The sequence below is a fragment of the Oncorhynchus tshawytscha genome, linkage group LG07 (genome assembly GCF_018296145.1).
Source record: "Oncorhynchus tshawytscha isolate Ot180627B linkage group LG07, Otsh_v2.0, whole genome shotgun sequence".
NCBI lineage: Eukaryota > Metazoa > Chordata > Actinopteri > Salmoniformes > Salmonidae > Oncorhynchus > Oncorhynchus tshawytscha.
In genome coordinates, this window is record NC_056435.1 from 50,952,471 (window position 1) to 50,972,306 (window position 19,836).

Here is a 19,836-nt window from a genome sequence, read left to right on the forward strand (position 1 = left end):
GTCATATACAGTGGGGCAAAAAAGTATTTAGTCAGCCACCAATTGTGCAAGTTCTCCCACTTAAAAAGATGAGAGGCCTGTAATTTTCATCATAGGTACACTTCAACTATGACAGACAAAATGAGGGGAAAAAATCCAGAAAATCACATTGTAGGATTTTTAATGAATTTATTTGCAAATTATGGTGGAAAATAAGTATTTGGTCACCTACAAACAAGCAAGATTTCTGTCTCTCACAGACCTGTAACTTCTTCTTTAAAGAGGCTCCTCTGTCCTCCACTCGTTACCTGTATTAATGGCACCTGTTTGAACTTGTTATCAGTATAAAAGACACCTGTCCACAACCTCAAACAGTCACACTCCAAACTCCACTATGGCCAAGACCAAAGAGCTGTCAAAAGACACCAGAAACAAAATTGTAGACCTGCACCAGGCTGGGAAGACTGAATCTGCAATAGGTAAGCAGCTTGGTTTGAAGAAATAACTCTGACTGACACCCAATAGCTTAAGGATGCTGAACACTAATGCTAGCTCATTAGCATTAGCCAACCCTTATGCTGAGGGAGACTAGCAACCCTTCACAAACCTGTGGCTAACTCTGCTGCACTTTGACTGCACTTTGACTTTCTGTATGTTCTGCTCTCTCCACCTCATTGACTGCTGCCGCCTCTTGCTCAAACTGCTTGCTTTTTTTTGCCTCTTTCGGAAGAAGTTCTGAATATCCATATTTGCTTTATGCAATGCTGCAGACTCTGACTGAGTGACAGGCATTTTGTTGAGTGATGATATTGACGTCTAACCAGTGCTGTAGGGGTGGGGTCAAAGGGATGTGAGCGGTCGACTGCGTAGTGAAATCTAGACCAATCACAGCAGGCTCCACGTCTCCAGGGGCTTCTTGCAGTGCCCGATACAGCCTAGCGCATTATATTATATTCATTTTTGTCATAAAAATGTGTCCCTAAAACATTTGTTTTAAATACTACATAGCGAAAGTGAGGTGTGGATATGGAAACTCACATCAGACTGAAATGTATTAATGTATTTAAAAATGTTAAATAAAAAGGTTCAGGGCTGGATCAAAAACATCTGGGGCTGAAGCCAAGGACTAATGACGCCACTGCCCGAGTACTGGAGTTTCCCATCCCTTGGTTAGGGATTCTTCTGGACAGGGTCTAACTATACTGGCCCAATAAGCATATGCCCTAGAAATATCCCTTAATAGGACTGTCGTTATGGCGTTCAACAATGGTGCTGGTGTTCTGGGTTCGAGACCCGCAAGGTTAGTCGCCCTATTCTCACATTCTTAGCAATATTTGTTAATATCATTATTTTGTAACAGTTATGACACACCCATCTAATTAGTTTGTCAATGACACGTTTGTTCTACATTGTATATGTGGTGTAGATTTTAAAAAGACGATAGTTCCCTTTTAAGATGCTCAGCTATATAGAATAAAAATACTGATAATATATTAGGTAGTGGAAATGTGGTCATAATTTGTGCTCAAGGGGAAATCCTACAGGTTCCCATATTTCAATGGGAAAGTCATTTTAATTTGATCAGATAGGTGTGTTGTAACTGTTGCCAAATAATGACAACATATTTTGCTTAGTACAATATGTGAGAGTACAGTGATTCCCCTGGCGGGTCCGGAACCGAGGCCACCAGCACCAATGACGAATGCCCTAATCACTGTCCCAACAAGGGATATCTCTAGGACATGTGCTTATTGGGCCAGTATAGTAAGGCCCTGAGCCTGTCCAGAAAAAACTATACCCACTCCTCCCCTGTAGTGTTGGGGAGAAGTGAATTACACTAGACATGTAACTGCATTTTGCAGTAGCTTGGTGGTAGTTGAACTAAATTCAAATCTTGGTAGTGTCTTCAGTAGTTCATTACTTTTTTTGCCATGAAACGGGGTAGCTACTGGAACTACACACTACTTTCTTTGTAGGTTGGCAAGAATTTCTTTCTTTTTTTTGGCATCAGACCTGCCTAATTCTCAATTGAAGCATGTGTTTTGTGTTAAATAGAAGTTAACAGAATAATAATTTAGTCTAACTCCAGATTGACCTGACCTGCAATTTGTAGTCTATGATATTTAGAGAGGATAATTTTTCACTAAGTAGTTTGGATGTTGTGAACTACCTTTTTCAAAGTAACTTTAGATAAGTAAACTATACTTTTTCTTGTGGGTAGCTTTAGCGTAGTATAACTTATTCCAGTGTAAAGTAATTGGTAGCTTGGTAAACTATAGTTTCAGAGTAGCTTCCCCAACACAGCTCACTAGACACTTGTGAAAATGTGAAATAACTTGATAGGTGTAAGGCTGTAAGCAATAGGATGAATGCACTTTGAAGTAAATCTCAGCCTTTTTTAAAGTACACTCAAACTACTATACTGAGCAAAAATACAATTGCAACATGTAGCAATTTCAAAGACTTTACTGAGGGACAGTTCATAGAAGGAAATGTCAATTGAAATAAATAAATTAGGCCATAATCTATGGATTCACATAACTGGCAATACAGATATGCATCTGCTGGTCACAGATACCTTAAAGGTAGGGGCATGGATCAGAAAACCAGTCAGTAGCTGGTGTGACAACCATTTGCCTAATGCAACTCGACACATCTCCTTCACATAGAGTTGATCAGGCTGTTGATTCTGGCCTGTAGAATGTTGTCCCACCCCTCTTCAATGTCTGTGCGAAGTTGCTTGATATTGGCGGGAACTAGAACACGTCGTCGCTCCAAAGCATCCCAAACATGCTCAATTGGTGACGTGTCTAATGAGTATGCAGACCACATTTTCCGCTTCCAGGAATTTTGTACAGATCCTTGCTACATGGGGCCGTGCATTATCGTGCTAAAACATGAGGTGACGGAGGCGGATGAATGGCACGATAATGGGCCTCAGGATCTCGTCACGGTATCTCTGTGCATTCAAATTGCTATCGATAAAATGCAAATGTGATCGTTGTCCATAGCCTGCCCATACCATAACTCCATCGCCACCATGGGGCAGTCTGTTCACAACGTTGACATCAGTAAACCGCTCGCCACATGATGCAATATATGTGGTCTGAGATTGAGAGGCCGGTTGGACGTACTGCCAAATTCTCTAAAATGACGTTGGAGGCAGCTTATGGCAATAGTTCTGGTGGACATTCCTGCAGTCAGCATGCCAATTGCATGCTGTCTCAAGTTGAGACATCTGTAGCATTGTGTTGTGTGACAACTTTTATTTTATATAGATTTTTATTTCACTCACCAACTTTAAACATCAGCTAACTGATCGCTGCAGCTGTACATAGTCCATCTGTAAATAGCCCACCCACCCAATCTACCTACCTCATCCCCATACTGTTTTTATTTACTTTTCTGCTCTTTTGCACACCAGTATCTCTTCTTGCACATCATCATCTGCTCATTTATCACTCCAGTGTTAATCTGCTACATTGTAATTATTCGCTCCTATGGCCTATTTATTACCTACCTCCTCATGCCTTTTGCACACACTGTATATAGACTTTTTTCCCCTACTGTATCATTGACTTGTTTGTTATTGGCTTGTTTATTGTTTATTCCATGTGTAACTGTGTTGTCTGTGTTACACTGCTTTGCTTTATCTTGGCCAGGTCGCAGCTGTAAATGAGAACTTGCTCTCAACTAGCCTACCTGGTTAAATAAAGGTGAAATAAAAAACTGCATATTTTAGGTTGGCCTTTTATAGTCTCCGGCACAAGGTGCAGCTGTGTAATAACCATGCTGTTGAATCAGCTTCTTGATATGCCACACCTATCAGGTGGCTGGATTATCTTGGCAAAGGAGAAATGCTCTCTAACAGGGATGTAAACAAATATTTTATTTCAGCTCATGAAGCATGGGACCAACAGTTAACAAGTTGCCTTTATATTTTTGTTCAGTGTATCTTACACACGTTATTGTTAAAACTATTTGTTGTCCATGGTTATTAAAGCTTATTGGCTACAAAATCAATTATATCAGGCACTTGGCAATTGCAAGGCAGATGTTCATTATTTTTTATAAAACAATAAAATATCTATTGTAATGATTAACCATATTGGTTTAGATTTTGGGGGGAAATTTAACATGGGATGCCCACACAGTTAACTTGCATCTTGAGAAAGAGGGTTTGGTTTGTAAACATCTTGCATGGTTCTGCAATGTTTAAAAGGAGAAGTATACCAATATTGTGCAAAACACAGCTGGGAAACACATAAGTGCCAATTCATCCTGAGTGTTGAGCAGTCGTTCATAGACTTAAGAAGGCAGGTAAGTTACAATAGGTTGACTATTCTTTGTGTATATGACAATATGATGGTTTATAAAATATTTATTCCATAGACTACTCAATGTGTGTTTGCAGAAATACAGCTGGTAAAAATATGAACCTTATGTTAATGCTAGTAAATTGGTTATACTAACAATGCTCATGTTAGGAAATGTTTGGATAAACAGTAAACAATATAGTTCTATTGTGTTATTGCACCTCAGACAAACTTGTGACATTTGAAAGTTTTAGCATAAACATCCTTAAGAGTCTATTGACACACCTGTGCCTCAATCTAAGTACCATAATAAAGACAATTCCCACCAAAATCCATCAATTTAAGATAGATATGTTTTTTTCATTGGCAATCCCCCGTATCCGCCTATGTCGCCTTGTTTGTCAAACCATGAGGTTTGGCCATCTAATATGACCACACTATGGAAAGATGAGGATCCCACGAACATGATGGTGATCTCCGTTTTGTTCTATGAACCCCACAAGTGTCACAGGGCTCGTCTGAAGGTTATCCGTCACCGGTAAACATTTTTTATGGGAGGTAGTTTTGTGCCAACAGAAAAAAGGGGTTAAATATGTGCCCAAAAAACTTAAATATTTCCTGAGCTTTCTTATTTCTCCTAGATATAGTTGACACTTCAACTTTAGAATTTATTATTTTTGGACTGTCTGTTTTGCCATTTATTTTATACCTGAAGGGGTCTTAAATTAAAAATGATCATGATGATCTTAAAACAATTCAATATGTTAGCTTATTAGAGAGAATTATGTTTGAATACAGTACATCCATATTGTAATAGTAATTCCAGGTGAACAAAAAGGAGAGCAGTCATTGATAAAGTCAACCAAAATCAATCCAGTTGAATTACAAGTTGCAACAGGGAGACACCTCCACCACAGAAGCCCTCCCCCCAAAGACTTTCAGAGGTTTTTAAATTACATTCAGTTAAACTTTTAACCTCTAATTTCCACATGCCCTTGCAGGAAAACTGTCTCTTTTTGGTGGGCCACCACACCCCCCTGCATCACCATGTCCAAGTACCTGAGGCATTTCACCACAGTGGGTGACGACCACACAGCCCAGTGGCAGGATGAGGAGCTACATGAAGCTAGTGAGGAGCTGGGACCAGCCACAGGACAGATGCCCCAGGGGGAACTCTCCTTCAGAGACTCCCTGAAGATGCTCTACAGCTCCAACAAATTCCAGGTATGGAATATGAGTGGAGTAGGCAATGCTCATACTATCAATCAAATGTCAACTGTGGATGGGGAACATATGTGTGTTTTTCAGTCTAGGCCGCAAATATGAGACAGTAAATTCTCACATATGCTTGTCAGAAGATTGGTCTTGTCTGATGAGTGTTTGCCCCTGGTTTAGATAGTTGTGGTATGCCTGGTCATCCTGGATGCCATCTTTGTGCTGGTCGAGCTACTGATCGACATATCAATCATCAATTTGGAGCATGGACACATTGCCCCTCAGGTGAGTCTAGAGTGCAGTGTTTCCCAAAGTCGGTCCTGGGGACAACAACACTACACAGCTCCAAAAAATCTGACCCCAAACTTCCTACAACTCTTGTCCTTTCCCTCTTCACCAGGTGTTCCACTACCTGAGTCTGGCTCTTCTCACCTTCTTCATGGTGGAGCTGGCTGGGAAGCTCTTTGCTTACCAGCTGGAGTTCTTCCACCACAAGTTTGAGGTGTTTGACGGGCTGGTAGTGATTGTGTCCTTCATCCTGGATGTTGTGTATACAGCCAGCGAAGAGGCTTTTGATGCCTCTATGGGCCTCCTGATCCTCCTCAGGCTCTGGAGGGTGGCGAGGATAATCAACGGTGAGAGATTTCTCACTTTGTTCATGTTCATTAGGCATCAAAGGGAAGAAAATGGACTGAAACAGGGAGGGACTCCCTGGACATGTCCAATAAACACACATTTTAAAGCTTTATCCAATGCATGCCATAATGAACACAACCTTTATGTCACACAGGTAGCTAGGTCACCAATGTTGTAAAATGGGTTTGTGTCCAACATGTCATGTTTTCTCCCACCACTCAGGTGTCCTGGTGTCTGTGAAGGCAAGGGCCGATCGCAAACTTCACAAGCTGAAGGAGAACAACGATCAACTGGTCCAGCGAGTTAGCGAGCTACAAGAGCGCAGCGGCAAGACGGTGAGTTGGCCAGCCCCTGGGAACCCAAACCCCTACCCGCCCAAGACAAGTTTGAAGACATTTTGGTAATTTAGTACACTCTTATACAGAGTGTCTTAGAGTCTGTCAATAGACCCCTTTTCAACACACCCTTCAATCTCTTCACCTCTTTAGGAACAAGAGAACAGTAAACTACGGGCTCTCCTGCGACAGCATGACATTGCGTACTGATGCAGGAAGAGGAACAAGATGCCATTTTCATTATCCACTTCTAAAGTTTTATTGGAATTGATCAATAAACAAGGGCATCTTCTGAAAGGTGTTGACCATCCATACACCATTTGTGTCAGTAATTCCACCATGACAGGAGCTTACACTGCCCAGATAGATACTAAATCTGTTTGTACTCTTGCCAACTCAATTGCTGTCATTGTCAAACCAAACATTTGGCATGACAATGAGTTGGTAATAAAGCATAAAGACTGGCACTCAGGCTAGATAGATTCCACATGATTAGGTCAAACTTCCAACCATTATCTGCATATTTAAGCAGATTATAAAAGCTGATCAGACTTCATTGATATTATATGCCAGTATTTCACATTGCAATGAGCATACGTCTTACTTGATATTTTTACATGTGCTATGCCTTTATTCAGCTAATATTTTGTACTTTAGATCCTGTAATGAATTTGTTGCATCTTGCTGTTTTCTGAATACCCATTGCTTGCTCTGCAAAGACAATCCAAGTATGAATCACTGTGAAAGTATTATTAAATGTTGCTTTATTGATTTTTTACTCTCATTTGATCTAAATTACAGTATGTACAAATAAATAAAAGGTGGTTGCTAACAGCAGCTGAGTGCCATCAGAGAACATCAGGGTTTTTATTCTCTACATTTTGGTCAGTATACCAGGTGATTCTAAAGAGGCAACATCAATATCCACACTAGCATATCATCAAGAATGAAGCAATGTATTTGGCCATGCATTCTAAGTGGTAAGCTGGTGAGGATATTAAAACATAGTTGTGGTTTCGTTTGTGTGTGCAACACCTGCCCACTCTTCTGTCTGTCAGTCGTTCAAACAAAAGGGAAGAAGAAGTCATAAGGCAGCTTGGCGTCGATAGTGGGCGAGGCCTTGAAGCCAGGCCGGGCGGCTGCAGACACAGGTACGAAGGTCACAGAGCTGGTGACAGACATGACACGACTGCCTCCAGAGAGTAACGCCTGAGGAAAAGACATGGCAATAAAACATAAGTAGGGTGTTAAAGGTGTCATAGCATTGACCAGAGGTCTGGAAGAGGAACTCTATTGTTCCATCACTTCGCAATATGTTTAAGATGCATAAATTAAGTTACTGTTGAATCTAACAGTAGCCTACAATTTCTAAGGAAAGTCTGTTCCATTACAGGGCATATAATCTTGGTAAGTGGACTACATGTATTAGATTTACATTTTGGTCCTTTAACAGACACTATTCTCCAGAGCGACTTAGTGAGACACTTATCAGTGTAGCCACGATGAGTGCTCTGGTTGCTGTTATACAAATACAAGTTGATAAAGTTACATTTTTGTTAAGCACTTTGACAAATGCTTCTATAAAAAGAGCACTATTCAATCAATATTACATTGGTTGCGTCAAATCCGTGTCTTAATATTTTCTGAATGTGTATGCTTGTTATACTTTACACTGCTGCAAGATCATTTTACAAGTTATTTGAGTAATATACACTACCGTTCAAAAGTTTGGGGTCACTTAGGAATGTCCTTGTTTTCCCTGAAAGCATACATGAAATTAGTTGCAAAATGAATAGGAAATATAGTCAAGACATTGACAAGGTTATAAATAATTATTTTTAATTGAGATAATTGTGTCCTTCAAACTTTGCTTTCATCAAAGAATCTTCCATTTGCAGCCATTAGAGCCTTGCAGACCTTTGGCATTCTAGTTGTCAATTTGTTGAGGTAATGGGACACTTCTTACGTACTATACGGTCAAGCTGCTCCCACAACAGTTCAATAGGGTTGAGATCCGGTGACTGTGCTGGCCACTCCATTATAGACAGAATACCAGCTGACTGCTTCTTCCCTAAATAGTTCTTCCATAGTTTGGAGCTGTGCTTTGGGTCTTTGTCCTGTTGTAGGAGGTAATTGGCATAAAATTAAGCGCCGTCCACAGGGCAATTTTTTTCTGCGTCTCACGAATGTTCTTTGTGATCCGAACACCTCAAACTTAGATTTGTCTGTCCATAACACCTTTTTTCAATCTTCCTCTGTCCAGTGTCTGTTCTTTTGCCCATCTTAATCTTTTCTTTTTATTGGCCAGTCTGAGATATGGCTTTTTTTTTGCAACTCTGCCTAGAAGGCCAGCCAGAGTCTTCTCTTCACTGTTGATTTTGAGACTGGTGTTTTGCGGGTACTATTTAATGAAGATGCCAGTTGAGGACTTGTGAGCCGTCTGTTTCTCAAGCTAGACACTAATGTACTTGTCCTCTTGCTCAGTTGTGCACCGAGGGCTCCCACTCTTTCTATTCTGGTTAGAGCCAGTTTGTGCTGTTCTGTGAAGGGAGTAGTACACAGCATTGAACGAGATCTTCAGTTTCTTGGCAATTTCTTGCATGAAATAGCCTTAATTTCTCAGAACAAGAATAGACTGACGAGTTTCAGAAGAAAGTCCTTTGTTTCTGGCCATTTTGAGCCTGTAATCGAACCCAATCGAACCCAAACTCCAGATACTCAACTCATCTAAGGAAGGCCAGTTTTATTGCTTCTTTATAATCAGGACAACAGTTTTCAGCTCTGCTAACATAATTGCAAAAGGGTTTTCTAATCATCAATTAGCCTTTTAAAATGATAAACTTGGATTAGCTAACACAACGTGCCATTGGAACACAGGAGTGATGGTTGCTGTCAATGGGCCTCTGTACGCTTATGTAGATATTCCATAAACAATCTGCCGTTTCCAGCTACAATAATCATTTACAACATTAACAATGTCTACACTGTATTTCTGATCAATTTGATGTTATTTTAATGGACAAATTTTTTTTTTTTTTTTTTAAACAAGGAAATTTCTAAGTGACCCCAAACTTTGAATGGAAGTGTATATAGGAACAGTCTCCTGAGTAATATATATAGGAACAGTCTCCTGAGTATCTTGAACAGTATCTGAACAATCTAACAAAATGTGGAAACGGTCAAGGGGTCTGAATACTTTCCGAATGCACTGTAATTACTTTTATGATTTGATGCACATGCTACTTCACAAAATCATATTGGACCTATACTGTAAAAAGATCTAACCAAAATATATTTTTAGAGGGTGATGGTGCTTGATGCTGCTGTGAACTATCACAAGTATATCTTTGTTGATGAAGCGTGTTTCAACCTGGCCAAAACATTCAGCGCTGTGGGTGGAACCTCATCGGCCAATGGGTGACCGTCTCAGTGCCTGGACAACGTAGGGGAAACATCACCATTTGTGCAGATTTCTCTGAAGATGGTGTGGTAGGATGTAGGACATTACGTGGATCCTACAATCCTGCACACCTCATTGTGTTCCTCAATGAACTTGAGCAGGCCTGTCAAGGTGAAGGGGTCACCTATGTCATTGTATGTGACAATGTCAGGATCCACCATGCAAAGGTGGTTCAGGCATGTTTCAGGCCCACTCGGACCCCATACTCTCCTTTCAAATCAAATCAGTGTAGACATTACTATGAAATGCTTACTTACAAGCCCTTAACCAACAATGCAGTTCAAGAAAGTTGATCAAATATTTACTTAATAAAATAAAAAAGACAAGAAATGTACATAACAACGAGGCTATATACAGGGGGTACTGGTACCAAGTCAATGGGCGGCAGGTAGCCTAGTGGTTAAAGCGTTGGACTAGTAACCGAAAGGTTGCAAGATCGGATCCCCGAGCTGACAAGGTAAAAATCTGTTGTTCTGCCCCTGAACAAGGCAGTTAACCCACTGCTCCTAGGCCATAATTGAAAATAAGAATTTGTTCTTAACTGACTTGCCTAGTTAAATAAAGGTAAAAAAATATTTAAAAAATGTGCGGGGCTACAGGATAGTCGAGGTAATTCGTAAAGTGACTATGCATAGATAATAAACAGCGAGTAGCTTTCAACCCTATTGAGGAACTTTTTTCAGCATGGTGGAAAGTGTACAGCATCCCCATACGCGTGCCACCCTTCTCGCCATGAATGAGGCATGCGACAAAATCAATGCAGACCAATTTCAAGTTTGGATTCGCCATGGCAAAAGGTTTTTCCCGCGGTGCATAAACAATGATGACAGTCACTGTCATGTGGATGAGAATTTATGGCCAAATGATCAAGACAGGCTTGATGAGAATGAGTTATCAAACATTGTTTTATTTTCATTCATTTAATTTGTTTCATTAATTTCTTAAATTTGATTACAGACAGTACACCTATGTTTTTTTGGCATGAATGATTGTGGAGGATGTCTTCATTGGTCACACCTTTGATTGCAAATTGGATAGGTATTATGGTAATGATAGATTTTCTGTCATTTTCAATACTGTAGCATATCACTTTCAACACTTCTAAGGGTGACTTGAAAAACGCATCTTGTATTGTTTGCTATTGGATTAACTGGTAGTTAAAATGACTAAATTGAAAATATATCATTATGTAGTGTTTCGGTGATTGAACCAATGTTATCATTATATTTCACAAACGTTGTACGACATCTTCAGTTTCTTGGCAATTTCTCGCATTGGAATAGCCTTCCTTACTCAGAACAAGAATAGACTGACAAGTTTCAGAAAAAAGTACTTTGTTTCTGGACATTTTGAACCTGTAATCGAACCCACAAATGCTGATGCTCCAGATACTCAACTAGTCTAAAGAAGGCCAATTTTATTGCTTCTTTAAATCAGAACAACAGTTTTCAGCTGTGCTAACATAATTGCAAAATAATTTTCTAATGATCAATTAGCCTTTTAAAATAATAAACTTGGATTAGCTAACACAACGTGCCATTGGAACACAGGAGTGATGGTTGCTGACAATGGGCCTCTGTAGGCATATATATCTATGAATATGTAGATATCCCATTAACAATCCGCTGTTTCCAGCTACAATAGTAATTTACAACAACGTCTACCCTGTATTTCTGATCAATTTGATGTTATTTTAATGGACAAAAAAAAAGTGCTTTTCTTTCAAAAACAAGGACATTTCTAAGTGACCACAAACTTTTGAATGGTAGTGTATATTTGAATCAATGGTTGTGTGGTGAGAGATTTTTTACAATCCAAATGAATGCACAATGATAGGTTTTGAATGAAAGACTGGCTGCTTTACAAGTAGGACCAGTTTGGAGTTTTGTACTAAGAGTTGTGAAAATGTACCACATACTTGTGAAAATAGTACCCAAGCAGTTAAAGAAAACTAAGCCTAGTCCTGGACTAAAAAGCACTTTCAGGGAGATTCTCCATTGAGCATACTTTTTAGTATAGCAGTTGGCCTAATCTGGGAAACTGTCCCAAGTCCCATAATGTTTAAGATGACTCAAGGTTTACCAGGTTGCTGGTGTTGGTGTGAATCACTTCAACGACACTGACAATCTGAGCCTGCGGGTTCACCAGGGATCCATATTGGGTCCATTGCACTTCCAGGTGAAGAGACAGGGGGATACTGCAACTCTGAGCTTCCTGCTTAGTCCAAGAGAATAGAAACATATAAGGGCTGTTACCATCCATCAATATGGAGTCATTGTTGTTTACACAATTGTGGTTGTTGAGAAACAGGAAAAAGCACTTCTCATAACCAACTATGTCTGTTGGTGGTGGAAGTCCTTCAATCAACTATCCATTCTTCCATCCAAACTTTCAAGATTCAATCCAAATGTCTTATCAATTTCGTCTACTGTTTTGTGTCATTCGTTGCAGTATGTTTTAATGGTTGTAATGTAATGGCTGTCTCTGCATCCTTAATATATGGTATGACAGGAACATCTACATCACAACATTCAAATAATATTTTCTTCCACTAACATGCAATGAAAATACTTTGCCCAAAGCTTCTCACCGTAGGTTTGGTTTGGTTCCTTATCGGCACCCAGTCCATTGGGTTCTGAGATGGGGAATTCCCAAAAGAGGCCACATACTGGGGGAAGCTTTGTCCCCTCAATACTCCTAGAACCACTTCTGATACCACTGAGCAGTTAGCAGTCTCATCCAACCTAGAGAGAGATAAGAGAAATACAGTATTTCCCTAACCAACCCTTCACTCCTATGCCTTAGTTACTTACAGACAACCAAAGACATTCACATTAGGGGGTGAGGGACAAGGGTCAAGAAAAAGTGGCAAGGGATTTGTTTGGGATTGGGCTTTAGGTCCTGTAGAACAGAGCAGTCTTCCTCTCTCACCTCAACGTGCAGCCTGACACCATGTCGACCCCGAACAGGACAGGGGAGCGGTGATGGGGCCCTCTGAGACAGTTTGACAGTTTGGAGCCATGGAGGAGGGTAAAATCTCCCCTCGAATCAGCACTGTGAACTATTCCAGTGAGCAGGACAGTTAAGGACACAAATACATTATGTCTGACCTCTCGTCAAGTTTGTGAAATACTCAGATATAACTTATAGGTTTCATATACGTTTTAATATGGGTTCTTCAATATTGAGTCAGTAATAGGGTGCATATTCATATCTCTTAAAAAACAGCAAAATAGGGAGTTATTTCAAGAAAACCAAGGAACTAGTGAATCAACAGCTCATAGAAAGCTGAAGCTTCTACTCTTCAAAGGGATCCCATGCCACTTTGATCACAACAAATGGATTGTTGATGACGTGAAAACTCATGAAGAATATGCTATGTAAGAGAAATTATACCCAACTCACTGGCCACTCCAAAAAAGGATATTCTGCTGTTTTGGATCCAGCCAGTAGAGGGAGCCCCACAACATAACCAGGATTCCCACTGGAGTGGAGCGCCACTTGGTCAACATTCTGCTAGCAGAAGACATCAAGGGGAGAGTGGTATTACTGACTGAAGTGATAGTGATTTTGGCTTTCGTTTACATTAAGAGTAAACCACTTTTCTGGGTTGATGCAAAATGCAAAAATATTCTATGGCATAGAACTATGCAAAATGCAAAAAAATATATATATAAATATGGCACCTGGACGAATTCAATTTGAAACTCCTGCTCCATTGGGACCATGTTACGGTCAATGGCTCCAAGGACCAAAGAAGCATTCACATTCACAATGTCTCCAGCCTCACTGTATGTGACCGTGTAACCAACCTGTCAGCAGAGGAAAACAGAATGTCAAAATTTGACATTAGTGATGAGTCTGAATGCTTATGATTAGGACAAGTCTTCAAGTCATGCCATGTTTCCTACAATCAAGCATTGGCAATAAAATAAAGTACTATTTTTCCACAAATTTGGGTTCTCCTCATTCCCACCTACCACCTCCCTTGGCCATGAGACAGGGTATCTGTCACATTTATCAATAAAAAATAGCATTCCTGCATACTTGCGAGGGGTTACAAATTGCCTCGCTGCACACGTTCTTTTTTTATGCAAGTAGGCAGAGCGGCCATCCTGTGTAGCTTGCTTTGTGAGGCTTTAGACTTCACCTGGAGCACCACATTGATGCACACTGCGGAGTCAGGGGCCACAGAGTTCAACAGTAGCGGGTCCAGGCTCAAGTCACCAGTGATATTCAGCTGGGTCTGAGTCCCCTCCAAAGATTGCAGGACGATGGAGGTCACCTCCACAGCAACAAATCGCGCATCTTCACTCTTCTTCTGTAAAATAAAAAGGGAATTGGTCTGTTCAGATACAAGTTTGAGGTGGGGTTTTACAGAGTGGTTTTCTCTCATTTATGCTGGCCACAACTACAAGTAAAGGACTAGTCAACAACATTATTTGGGTATGAGTTGACAGAACATTAACATTTTGATTTTCATTGGACAGTGACTTTAAGAGAAATACATTTTGCACTTTCCAAATCATAAAGCTGAACATCAAGGCCAGACCAACTCACAGAGAGGAGACGGGGGTCAGTGTAGCTGTGCATGTTCAGGGCCTGCAGGGTGGTACAGTCCCTCTCCAGGACCAGGCTCCGCATGCATCTATTGCTCTGCTCCCTCAGGAACGCTGAAAATGCATGTCACAAATACAATTTGATGAGAGGTTTAGGCTAAAGTGAAGGATGAGGACAAAACTTAAGTGATGTGGTTACAATGTGACCCTCTTCGATTTTGGCCTCTGGCCCCTCCCCCTCAAACATCCTCCTCTTCCACACAAACACTGAGAACACTCAGCCCTGGTCTGGTTCCATGTTAGTCCCTAGCCCTTTTATATTTCCCAGATCGAAAAGGACTAAATATGTGAAAGCAATGTGAAAAGCTCCATGGCTCAATGTATTAGTATATACATTTGAAGTCGGAAGCTTACATACACATTTAAACTCAGTTTTTCACAATTCCTGACATTTAATCCTAGTAAAAAAATCCCTGTCTTAGGTCAGTCAGGATCACCACTTTATTTTAAGAATGTGAAATGTCAGAATAATAGTAGAAAGAATTATTTATTTCCTGTGGGTCAGAAGTTTACATGCACTTAATTAGTATTTGGTAGCATTTCCTTTTAATTGTTTAACTTGGGTCAAACGTTTCGGGTAGCCCTCCACAACCTTCCCACAATAAGTTGGGTGAATTTTGGTCCATTCCTCCTGACAGTGCTGGTGTAACTGAGTCAGGCTTGTAGGCCTCTATGCTCACACACGCCTTTTCAGTTCTGCCCACAAATTGTCTACAGGATTGAGGTCAGGGCTTTGTGATGGCCACTCCAACACCTTGACTTTGTTGCCCTTAAGCTATTTTGCCACAACTTTGGAAGTATGCTTGGTGTCATTGTCCATTTGTGACCAAGCTTTAACTTCCTGACTGATGTCTTGAGATGTTGCTTCAATATTCCACATCATTTTCCCACCTCATGATGCCATCTATTTTGTGAAGTGCACCAGTCCCTTCTGCAGCAAAGCACCCCCACAACATGATGCTGCCACCCCCCGTGCTTCACGGTTGGGATGGTGTTCTTCTGCTTGCAAGCATGCCCCTTTTTCCTCCAAACATAACGATGGTCATTATGGCCAAACACTTATATATTTTTTTCATCAGACCAGAGGACATTTCTCCAAAAAGTACGATCTTTGTCCCCATGTGCAGTTGCAAACCGTAGTCTGGCTTGTTTATGGCGGTTTTGGAGCAGTGGCTTCTTCCTTGCTGAGTGGCCTTTCAGGTTATGTCGATATAGGACTTGTTTTACTGTGGATATAGATACTTTTGTACCTGTTTCCTCCCGCATCTTCACAAGGTCGTTTGCTGTTGTTCTGGGATTGATGTGCACTTTTTGCACCAAAGTACATTCATCTCTAGGAGACAGAATGCGTCTCCTTCCTGAGCTGTATGACGGCTGCGTTGTCCCATGGTCTTTATATTTGCGTACTATTGTTTGTACAGATAAACGTGGTACCTTCAGGCATTTGGAAATTGTTCCCAAGGATGAACCAGACTTGTGGAGGTCTACAATTTTTTTTCTGTGGTCTTTGCTGATTTCTTTTGATTTTCCCATGTTGTCAAGCAAAGAGGCACTGAGTTTGAAGGTAGGCCTTGAAATACATCCACAGGTTTACCTCCAATTGACTCAAATGATGTCAATTAGCCTTCTAAAGAAGCTTCTAAAGCCATGACATCATTTTCTGGAATTTTCCAAGCTGTTTAAAGGCACAGTCAACTCAGTGTATGTAAACTTCTCACCCACTGGAATTGTGATACAGTGAATTATAAGTTAAATAATCTGTCTGGAAACAATTGTTGAAAAAATTATTTGTGTTGTGCACAAAGTAGATGTCTTAAACTATAGATTGTTAACAAGAAATTTGTGGAGTGGTTGAAAAACAAGTTTTAATGACTACAACCTAAGTGTATGTAAACTTCCGACTTCAAATGTAAGTAGAGCCATCACAGTACTGCTTCAGCACCTTCAGATCTTTGAAAAACTAGGAACCTAATTGGGAGGGGGCCAATGCTGACAGTGTGGATGTACACGGAGCTGAACAGTCTCTGGTACCTGCAGGGTTCAGGTCAGAGCAGTGGGCTGTAACAGAGGGGGCCGGCAACCGGAAGAACCCCCTTCCTCTGCTTTCTTCCTCCGTTTCTATGACATCTCCGTACTGAAGGGGGGAAAAAAAGAGTTGGAAAGAGAGTGAAGGCGCTAACTGAAGCTAGTGTCAAACTTTGTTCACTGTAGATCCCAAGGGTATTGCACTATTAAGTATATTGTACTATCACCAGAAAACAATCTCACAACAAAAGCACTGTTGATTCTTCTTGATGGACATTGTCAACAGTGTGGGGTTTGAGTGAGTCTCACCAGGTATCCAGGTGAAGTTAGAGGTTCCACTGTAGACGTTGTGGCCCCATTATTGGCAGAACCAAACAAGAACTGCACAAAGTGCTTGTAGAGGCCATCAAAGTTCCCTGCGGTAGGAACCTCAGGAGCGGCGAGGGACAGTCCTGCCTCATCTTCAACGCAGATGTACAGAACATAGATAATTGTCACCTTATCATAGACTCATAGATCAATTATGCTATTAGATGTTTGAAATTCACATTCTTCGAGTGATTTCAGGTGTGTTCTTTGTTATTACAGGTGTGTATGTCCCTACTTAGGTCAGATAATGATCAACTAACATTAATAAACTGCTAGTAAACCAAATATGTTAAATAACTAGAGTGGAGGGAGCATAAGAATCAGGTCATGGATTGTACAGAGTAGCTACAGATATGGAGCTTCAGTATTCCAATTTGCCCAAACTACAAATTCTGCGCATATGCATTATTTTTTTTTTTTACGTAGCCGAGTGCCCACTCAACTGTCAACATACTTGCTGCCTAGAAGGTTTGGCTACCTAGAGGTGGAATGCAGAAAGACACAGACAGCCAGTCTAATTAGCAATTGAATGTTGTTTTTTTAATCATCATTGCAAACATTGGCTAAGCTGCGCAGGAGGCAGACAGGCAGTCAAGTAGTGTTCTTTTTTCAGGAACTACAATATGGCAGCAACTATAAAGATTAGCCTTCATCATCACACAAAATGCTGAAAATGTAAGGACTGCGTCCTGCTTGCGCGACTGCAATATCCATTACAACAGACAGACAGAGAATGTTGTAGCCTTCATAAAATGTTTTGGAAAGTTCATTCAAATCGCCATAGGGTTTTTATTTCACCTGTTCAGAAATATGAGGCAGACATCATCAGGGTTCAAAAGAGGGTGAGTAAATAGAGAAACATGAAGGGAGGGGGAGTGAGCAGCAGCTACGTTAGCAAAACTAATGTGATCCGGATACATAATTTAAAAAATAAATAATAATAATAATGTTTCCGGAAGGGCGGGCGGGGGTGAGGCGAGGCTCTGTATCTGCCACAGCCTAGAATATTTTATATCAAGGCCTATTAAACTTACAGTTAGTTGACTGTATGCAGAAGACGTCTAGGTTAACCTCCTGCTGGACCGACCTCTGCACCTGAGCATAGCCGTCTATAGTTTCACTAATAGTGTAGGTGACCACGTCCTGACCGCAAAGCTTCGGCTCACCACTGGAAAGAACACATAGATCAATTATTACACTGATCATGTCAAACCCCAAGTCATCAGAAAAGAAAAGAGGAGTGCTAGTGACTTGCCGGACTGTTTTCACTGTACAACTGGTGAAGAGAGCTAACTCCTGTCTGCAATCTGGGTCACAGCAACAGTTGGGGTCACACTGGTCCTTTAATTGATCGCATGGGCAAATTCTGGAAACTGAGGATAAAGAATGCTAATTTAGCTGAAGTGACACAGCAACCTAGACAGAGCTCACCTAATGGGTTACACCTAGGCTAATTCTCTGATCCTTATGCGTGTGTTAGTCTCACTAGACAGACGAGTTGCCTACCACAATGTAACCAATGTGCTGTTGCCCCAGTTCTGGGATTTCCAAGACTATGTGCATCCCAAATGGCACCCCATTCCCAATATAGAGCACTACTTTTGACCAGGGCCCTTAGGGTAGTGGACTGTAAAAGGAATAGGGTGCCATTTGGGATACAGCCTACATCTAAGGGACCACATCAATATAATAGTAACCCATAGTACAGATAGATAAATAGATAGATAAGAGTCCACCTTATGTTAGGCTTGCTATAACAGAACGGGGTATAGGCCTACCCACCCTTTTACCCATGTACTGGGCTTTATTGGACTATGCACAAACCACATCACATGTAGATTGCCTGAAAATGTTATATTCAATGTCTATGTGTTGTGTATTGGAGAAAATGGGGGGGGTCATGGTCGCAGTAACTGCAAAAGTTTAGGTGAAACCAAGGGAAAAGGCAGTAACTGCCATCACACACGTCAGTTACTTACTGCCTTTTACCTTGGCTTCACTGAGCTTTGTGCTGCTGTGTCTACGGTTGACCTTGGTATTATTTATTGTTCTTCGTTGATACAAGTATCAAACTATATGACACTGACAGCCACATACAAGTACATATATTAACACAACTTTGTGTTAAAGACAATCGTCATGGAAATGTATTCAGACGTAAGCAATAAGTCAGTAACTGCAGTCTAGGGACAAATTTCATGTCAAGAGGTTAGGGTCAATATGAATAAAAAAATAACCTCATAGTAAGACAAAAGATAACCACATCTCAAATGATCTGCCTACAATTAATTTGGCTGGACAATTTTTTAAAACTTTGAAGTAATTTTTCTCAGTTTCACTCTATGAGCAGTTACTGCTCTTTTGCTTGGTAGGGCAGCATAGTACAGAAAGTAGGGTGCGGAGACGTTACATTTTGAGAGACAATCAACCGTCCTTACCATCCGTGACAGAGGGAGGCAGGGAGCCGGATAGCGGCAGAGGTACTTGAGGAGACATGGACAGTGGCGTGGACTCTGTGGTTGACGGTGTACTAAAACCAGTCCCATCTCTTGTGCTAACCACATTCGATGCAGTTGAAACAATCTCAACGTCTAGAGTGGTGGAATTCTCATAATCCGTGAAATTCTGCCTACCTAACAAATCAATGACAGATTCGTTAGCGCGTGCAAAAGTAGAATTGAAGTCGTCCGTGTTTTGTGCTACACTGAACTCAACAAAAGGCCATGTATATAAAGTTATCAGCACCCAAACAAAAGCGTCCATCTTTAATATTGATCTCTGGAAGCATTATGTTGCTTAGGGGATCCCTGTTGCATTCTGGGTATTCCAACCCGAATTGTTTGTTGGTGCTGTCTTCAACCACCAGGAGGACATGTGTTCAC

General features: G+C 40.8%; 2 protein-coding genes across 5 annotated transcripts; one reads left to right on the forward strand and one right to left on the reverse strand.

Annotated features, from left to right (window-relative positions):
• The first annotated feature begins 417 nt into the window (after positions 1 to 417).
• LOC112254776 (voltage-gated hydrogen channel 1) lies at positions 418 to 7,337 on the forward strand. Of its 3 annotated transcripts, none has more exons than XM_024427616.2 (6): positions 418 to 458; positions 5,297 to 5,519; positions 5,691 to 5,795; positions 5,911 to 6,145; positions 6,369 to 6,481; positions 6,635 to 7,337. In XM_024427616.2, exons 2-6 carry the CDS (start codon positions 5,343 to 5,345, stop codon positions 6,689 to 6,691), a joined length of 687 nt encoding a protein of 228 aa, XP_024283384.1. In that variant the 5' UTR covers positions 418 to 458; positions 5,297 to 5,342; the 3' UTR covers positions 6,692 to 7,337. The 3 variants fall into 3 exon arrangements, with proteins under 3 accessions (XP_024283384.1, XP_024283382.1, XP_024283383.1); XM_024427614.2 differs by lacking the exon at positions 418 to 458 and adding an exon at positions 4,213 to 4,299; XM_024427615.2 differs by lacking the exon at positions 418 to 458 and adding an exon at positions 4,234 to 4,295.
• LOC112254775 (tectonic-1) lies at positions 7,011 to 19,787 on the reverse strand. Of its 2 annotated transcripts, none has more exons than XM_024427612.2 (13): positions 19,393 to 19,787; positions 18,210 to 18,327; positions 17,989 to 18,122; positions 16,895 to 17,046; positions 16,592 to 16,694; positions 14,502 to 14,614; positions 14,092 to 14,262; positions 13,628 to 13,753; positions 13,369 to 13,457; positions 12,873 to 13,010; positions 12,532 to 12,685; positions 12,024 to 12,155; positions 7,011 to 7,690 (listed from the first exon to the last, which is right to left on the reverse strand). In XM_024427612.2, exons 1-13 carry the CDS (start codon positions 19,715 to 19,717, stop codon positions 7,544 to 7,546), a joined length of 1,902 nt encoding a protein of 633 aa, XP_024283380.1. In that variant the 5' UTR covers positions 19,718 to 19,787; the 3' UTR covers positions 7,011 to 7,543. The 2 variants fall into 2 exon arrangements, with proteins under 2 accessions (XP_024283380.1, XP_024283381.1); XM_024427613.2 differs by having other exon boundaries at positions 13,369 to 13,454; positions 19,393 to 19,785.
• Positions 19,788 to 19,836: the final 49 nt, after the last annotated feature.

Coding starts and splice junctions, on each gene's coding strand:
- LOC112254775 (XM_024427612.2), bottom strand. CDS start 19,717: ATGGACGCTTTTGTTTGGGTGCTGATAACTTTATATACATGGCCTTTT. Junction 18,123..18,209: donor TGTACAGTGAAAACAGTCCG/GCAAGTCACTAG, acceptor TGTTCTTTCCAG/TGGTGAGCCGAAGCTTTGCG. Junction 16,695..16,894: donor TAACTTCACCTGGATACCTG/GTGAGACTCACT, acceptor TCCCCCCTTCAG/TACGGAGATGTCATAGAAAC.
- LOC112254776 (XM_024427616.2), top strand. CDS start 5,343: ATGTCCAAGTACCTGAGGCATTTCACCACAGTGGGTGACGACCACACA. Junction 6,146..6,368: donor GGTGGCGAGGATAATCAACG/GTGAGAGATTTC, acceptor CCCACCACTCAG/GTGTCCTGGTGTCTGTGAAG. Junction 6,482..6,634: donor AAGAGCGCAGCGGCAAGACG/GTGAGTTGGCCA, acceptor TCACCTCTTTAG/GAACAAGAGAACAGTAAACT.